The sequence below is a fragment of the Cannabis sativa genome, chromosome 7, assembly GCF_029168945.1.
Source record: "Cannabis sativa cultivar Pink pepper isolate KNU-18-1 chromosome 7, ASM2916894v1, whole genome shotgun sequence".
Classification (NCBI taxonomy): Eukaryota; Viridiplantae; Streptophyta; class Magnoliopsida; order Rosales; family Cannabaceae; genus Cannabis; species Cannabis sativa.
Genome location: NC_083607.1, coordinates 32395769 through 32402014, shown reverse-complemented (window position 1 = coordinate 32402014; position 6246 = coordinate 32395769). Strand labels below are relative to the sequence as shown.

At 49.1% G+C, this 6246-nt stretch overlaps 1 protein-coding gene across 1 annotated transcript; it reads left to right on the top strand.

The window, feature by feature from the left end:
* The first annotated feature begins 4169 nt into the window (after window positions 1-4169).
* LOC133039691 (uncharacterized) lies at window positions 4170-5357 on the top strand. Its single transcript, XM_061118604.1, has 3 exons — window positions 4170-4436; window positions 4532-4850; window positions 5308-5357. Exons 1-3 carry the CDS (start codon window positions 4170-4172, stop codon window positions 5355-5357), a joined length of 636 nt encoding a protein of 211 aa, XP_060974587.1.
* The last annotated feature ends 889 nt before the right edge of the window (window positions 5358-6246 follow it).

The window sequence follows — 6246 nt, the reverse complement described above, 5'->3', positions numbered from 1 at the left end:
TACTAGGTTAATTACACTAGTTTAACCTAATAAAAATTGATTAGCAACATAATTAATTTCATTTATTTTGAAATTAATTTAAGAAAAATATAGTTGAAAGAATTTTTTTTATTCTAAGCTAAACTATATGTATTTTCTTGTATTTAATTAAATATAGAATTATAACCATCTAGATTCTTTCTGGAGCTTAATTTAAATTTTTCATTAAATATTCCTATTTAAGTTGATATTTAGTTATTGTTGACCGAGGTTTTCGGCAACTAATAAAATACGAATATAATAGTGAGCTATAAGAAACCGAGATGAAGACTTTTTTACGTGGTTGGAGCGTTAATGAGCCTTAGTCCACGAGCCACTGATATTTATGGATGTCTTTAATACAGATCTTACACTTGGGAGAATATTTCTCTCTTTAATACAAAGAATGTTCTTGGTGAGTTTTTTCTCTGTTTGCTCTTAAGCAGCCAAGATTCTCCGACCCCATTAAATGAGCTTTGAGGGGGTATTTATAGTGTTTTAGAGGGGCAATCCCTAGAATTGTACTTACACATGTGTCTGTAAGTATCCATAAAGTTGGGCATTTCCGATGAATATACCATGGGTGATGCATGGTCAAATCCCTAGGTGCTGTAGGGTTTTTATGGAGAATGTCCTTTTTGTCTTATGATTGACGTGACTCTTCGCAGAGTAGCCGTCGCTAGACTTAAATGATCATTCTTGTAGCGCCGCTTGTTTGGGGGATGTGCCGTCAGACTTTATTGCGTGTACAGTCCCAACACGCTTCCTCCCATGCAGCATTAAATGCGACTTGATGTCTCGGGAGAGACCTGACACATCCCGGAGTACCTTTGAGCTATGTTCGCTTCCGGGAGTACCTTGTACTCCGGGTGCATCTTCCGGGACCCATTTGATTAACGCTTCCTGGTGTCATACAAGGACTTAGCAGTTCTCTCTCAAGTAATTTGATCCACGTGTCCCTCCCTGACTGGTCCACGTATATTGGGCGATTTTAGGAGCAACATTTACCCCCCAAGCCTTGTTTACTTAGTAAAAATAAACCAAGGCTTGTCCAAGTACCTCCAGTTGACTACTCGTTTCCCCAGCTCGAGTCTCGAGCGCGTGGGGGACACATTAAATGAGGTTATTTAATGCGATACTACGTTGTTCGTAGGAATGTTTCCAGCCGCCTCCTCGGTCTTACGATACGACGTGGGGCGCGTGAAGGTGTGCCTAATAATGGCATTAAATGCAGTGATTCACTTTTGCAGAGGTCGATTCGTTTTACGCCCCCTGATTGATGCGGCGCATTGATGGTGTCAGACGGATACTCAAACGTTTGCACCGCCTTGATGGCGGATTGATCTGGCCCGTTGATCTATTGGGAATTCGAATCGCGTGCTTCCCTAACCGTACGATTGGTAGGTGAAGGCGCCTGTTCCTCATGCATTTTTGCCTATAAAAGCCACCACCTTTCCTTCATTTTGGTTACTTTCCATTCCTTACCATTTTTGCTTGAATTTCTCAGAGAGAAAATTTCCTCAAAGTAGCACAAACCGCCTTAACACTTGAACATTTTCTGTAATCTTCCAGTGTTCGATTTCACCAGTGCTTCTCAACTCTTGCTCAATCATACCCAGTACCCCCAGTTCAACAATCAACTGTAAGTTCTTCGAATCTTTAGACTCTAGTATGCTTACATTTATTTTGTTTGTTTTCTGGGTTCGTACTCAGAGATTTCTGGAGTGTGAGTGTTTGAGCTCTTTGAGTTCTGCTCTTACGCTTCACTGTATTAGTTGTAGTCGTACAGTTTTGTTTGAAGAAGGCCGTGTATCCTTCGTTTAGCATTTGCTTTAGGGCATAGGAAGACCTTTTTCTTTTCCTTTTTGCAAAACCGCTTTTACTGTGATTTTACTGCACCCGATACTTGTTCAGGGATTCTCTTTCGAGTTTCCCAGGTGACACGTGTCCGGAGGGGGCCTCTTTCCAGCGGTTAGGGGACCCCCACTCCCTTTTTTCCTGGTTTAGGGTTTGATATGGGGCCTAACTGCTGGGTTTTTTCTTTTCGTTTTTCTCAGAGCATATCATGTCCGCTTCTGGCTCAAAGTCCTCGAAGAAGAAGGGGAAGAGTATTGCCACCCTGGAGGAGGTTTCTCTGGGACTGTTGCCCGGGGAAGGGTACAAGTCCCGCGCCACTGGCTGGGAGGCGGCCGAGCTTCGATCGACCCTGACCTGCCCTCACCAGCTGGAGAACATCATTAACGTGGCTGGAATCAAACCCTCTACCTCAGGGACCTTCCACCGGCCTCCTCGTGACTCGGAGACACCCAACCTCAACTATGATGGCTTCGGGGCTTGGAGTCAGACCCATCTGATGGCCGGCGCAATGCTCCCGCTCCAGGACTATTTTGTTGATTTTCTTGTTTTTGTCGGCCTTGCGCCATACCAACTTATTCCTCAAGCATACCGCCTGCTCTCAGGCTTATTTATTTTTATGCCGCACGCGCCGGGGGTCTCCCGGCCGGCGGAGATTTTATAATTTTACGAACTTGTATCCGTCCCCAAGAAAGGGGACAAACTTAAGGACGGTTTTTATGGGTTCCGGATCCACCCTGCTAACGAAGGGGTGGTTCCGTATAATAGGCAGACTCATGTTAAGGAGTATCGCCACCGATTTTTCTTCTCCTCCGGTTTTAGGGCCGTGGACCACCCGGAGCTGCTCACGGAGTGGGTGCGGATCCCACCTTACCAGCGGACGCTCACCACTCAGGCGTTCCTTCGAAGGGCCCAAGCCTTCGCCTCTTACGACCATGCCGATCTTGACGTCGGGGGCTTGGTCACCACGGAGAATTGCAGAAAGGCCAAACTTATCCTTTCTCACCAATCCGTGGATGACTCCAACCTTTCCAAGGTTATCTGCCCTAACGTGAGGGCGCCAGTCGCGGAGAAGGCCTTCCGGGATGAGCTTATTGCTACGGCAGAGAAGAAGTATCAAGATTATCTCTACGGAAGGCCCGGGAGAAGGCGTATTCCGGTGCCCGTGCCTCTGGGAGAGGGCTCCGTGTGGGGAGCCCGGTGGTGCGAAGGAGCCAAGCTATCGGCGGGAAGTCCGAAGCTAAATTTTTTGATAAGATACTTCAAGAAGAGATTGGAGGTCCTTCCGCCGGGGGACCCCTTCGTCTTGAAGGTTCTTCCGAGAACCAGACTTCCCGGCCCCAGCCTTCAATCCCCGAACCAAACTCGGGCGCTCCCGGTGCTAGCACTTCTGGTGCTGGTGGTAAGTCTCCTTTGATAATTCAATATGTCCCTTCTGTTGATGAATATACCAGTCGTAGGCCCATAGGGTTCGACGAGCGTCTCCGTAGGTTTAAAATGCCGTCGACCCGGTGGGGGGATCATTTGAAGGAGTTTTATTTTACAAACTTAGGAGATTACCTAGGTCGGTCCCGGATGGGCCCCGGCCCTCCGGAACCTATTCCCTTAGGTCCGTCGGCTTACATAGCATCCAGCTGGTTTCGGCCCTCGGACAGTTATCTTGGAGATGATGCTGCCAGCATTAAAGTTCAGGACTTTGCTAGGGCCGAACTAGGGAGTCCGGGTAGGAGTAGTTTATTTACTGCGCCTTTTGTAAGTAGTTTCTCACGGACTTCTAACACTTGCTTGCTTTATTGGAACAGGTACCTCCATGGATGCCATCCTGGAACGGCTGGCTGGGGTCCATACTCCGGTGGCTCCTCCGGCTTTCACCCCCTCTCCCCCGGCCCCTTCCTTGAAGGTTTCTTCCGGCGCTCCTCCCGAAACCATCGACTTGGTGGATGACGAGGAGGTGCTTCCGGGAGAAGGCCGAGGAAAGGATGGGACTTCTCGGAGGAAGCCGCCGAGGGTGCTGGAGACCCTCAAGCTCTCCCAGTGGTAGCAGAGGAGGACGAGGAGGAGTCAGAAGTGGCTCTGATCCGCAAGCGCAAGGGCAAGATGATTGCCCAAGACGAGCCGAAGAGGCCTCGGAGGGCCGACACTCCCGCTCATGGCCTAGACGGCGGGGTGTCTCCAATGGAGGAAAATCCTGCTCCTCCTCGCATTGAGCTTACCCCGATTCGGGGGATGAGGCGAGCGGGGAGCTTCGCATAGCCAAGCACAACTACGCTATGGACGAGTACTCCGGGGATATGCCGATGTGGAGGCCCTTAGGAGGATCCCGCGGGGCGGAGGTTGAGGCGAGCATTAACCATCCGGAATATCATGATCCGTGGAACCTCAACCTGGATCCTTTGGCAGACTGGTTCCGTCCCCTCCTTGGGCCCACTCTGGCTCCTTTTGCTGCGGAAATGACCGGTGAGTTCGCCTCTCAGCTTACACGCTGTGCGCCCAAGCGGTTTGCCACTTGTGCCTCTCTGAACTCTATCTTCCAAGTCCAGGACCTCAGCCATTCCCTCACAGTGGTAAGTACTTTGCAATTTCTTACGTTTCCTTTTTGGTGTTTGTATTTTGTTTTCTTCCTTTGAGGAATTTTCCCTTACATCCCATTATGGCTCAGCTTGCAGCTGAGGCCGGTCGCCTCTCCAAGAACATCATAAGCCATGGCTTCGCTCTGTCCGATTTTGGGGACATGAACGACGTCAAGAAGGTCCTTCAAGACCTTACTGCGGAGAGGCTGATCTACCAGGAGGCCGCCGAGCGCCAGGAGGCTGCGGCCAAGGCTAAGGAAGAGAGGGCCAAGGCCAGGGAGGAGGAGGCTATCCGGAGGGAGGCTCAGGCGGAGGACATGATCCAGGCCGAGGCCCAGCGGAGAGGCAGGATGGAGGCCCATCATCAGGAGGAGCTGAGGGCTCAACCGGGGGCGCCGAGAAGGCCAGGCGGGACCTTCGGGAGGCCAGGGAGGCTTTGGACGAAATGGCCGCCAAGGTGAAGTCTCTAGAGGAGACTCACCAGTCGGATATTGAATCCAAGGCCGCTCTGGCTGCGGAGTTGAAGGAGCTTCGGGACTACAAAGATCAGTCTATTAGGAAGGCCAAGAGGGCCGAGCTCCTTTCTCCCGTCTCCTGCGCCCGGTGCCCGAAGCGCTTTGATGATGGTGTCTACATGGCTTGGGCCACCAACGATCAGAGCATCAAGCTTTCTTTCTATCCCAAACCCGAGGACATGATTGCCAAATTTCGGGAGAAGAAGAAGAGACTTGATGCTGAGCTTGAGGCACGGATCGGACCTCGTCTTCCGCCACGGGCTGACTGAGCTGCCCTATTATTGACCCAGATTATACCCGTTCTTTTCATAACTCTTTTTTTCCTTTGTACATATTTGCTGCTGCCTTAGAACAGTTTACTTACAGGCGGCAGTCTTTATTTAAAGGGGAGACAATTTAAGGCCTGTCCCCGGGCCATTTATATGTGTATGACCTAACCTTCGGGTTAGGATATTTTATTATATATATATTTTTTTTTATATATATATGTGCGATCTTTTTTCCACACTTCATATATTTCAACCTGTCCTTTGGCTCAGGATTTCATACTTACGCCTTTTATTCTTTGCGCATGTTTATGACCTGCCCTTTGGGTCAGGATATTTTACTTAGCTTGACCTGCCCTTCGGGTCAGGATGTTTTACTTAGCTTGACCTGCCCTTTGGGTCAGGATATTTTACTTAGCTTGACCTGCCCTTTGGGTCAGGATATTTTACTTAGCTTAACCTGCCCTTTGGGTCAGGATGTTTTACTTAGCTTGACCTGCCCTTTGGGTCAGGATATTTTTCTTAGCTTGTTTTTGTTTGTCCGTGCGGTATACCCTAGTACCCCCCTGAGTGGCATAGAAACTTTGTTTTTAAGGCACTCAGTTTTATTTAATATAGAGGAGGCATACATTTGGACGGTACAAACCCTTTAAACAAAAGCTAAGTTTAATTCGCTACTGGTAGTATTTTCTGAGGTGATCGGCATTCCAGGCTCTTGGGACAGTAGTTCCGTCCATTCTTTTCAGTTTGTAAGTGCCAGAGCCGATTTCGTCCTCGATTTCATATGGTCCTTCCCAATTTGGTCCAAGTACCCCCACTCCGGGTTCTTGGGTGGCTGGGAAGACCCTTCTTAGGACCATGTCACCGATAGCGAATTTTCTGTTTTTAACCTTGGAGTTAAAATACTTGGTCACCTTCTTTTGATAAGCGGCCATCCGTATTTGGGACTCATCCCGGAGTTCTTCGACTTGATCCAGCGCTTCTTGGAGCAGGGCCTGATTGGTGGCCGGATCATAAGTCGTT

Bases quoted from the DNA above. Each gene is read 5' to 3' on its own strand.
- LOC133039691 (XM_061118604.1), top strand. From the start codon at position 4,170: ATGTGGAGGCCCTTAGGAGGATCCCGCGGGGCGGAGGTTGAGGCGAGC. The intron at 4,437-4,531 runs GTAAGTACTTTG...ATTATGGCTCAG, and splicing joins TCAGCCATTCCCTCACAGTG to CTTGCAGCTGAGGCCGGTCG. The intron at 4,851-5,307 runs GCGGGACCTTCG...CTGCTGCCTTAG, and splicing joins GGGGGCGCCGAGAAGGCCAG to AACAGTTTACTTACAGGCGG.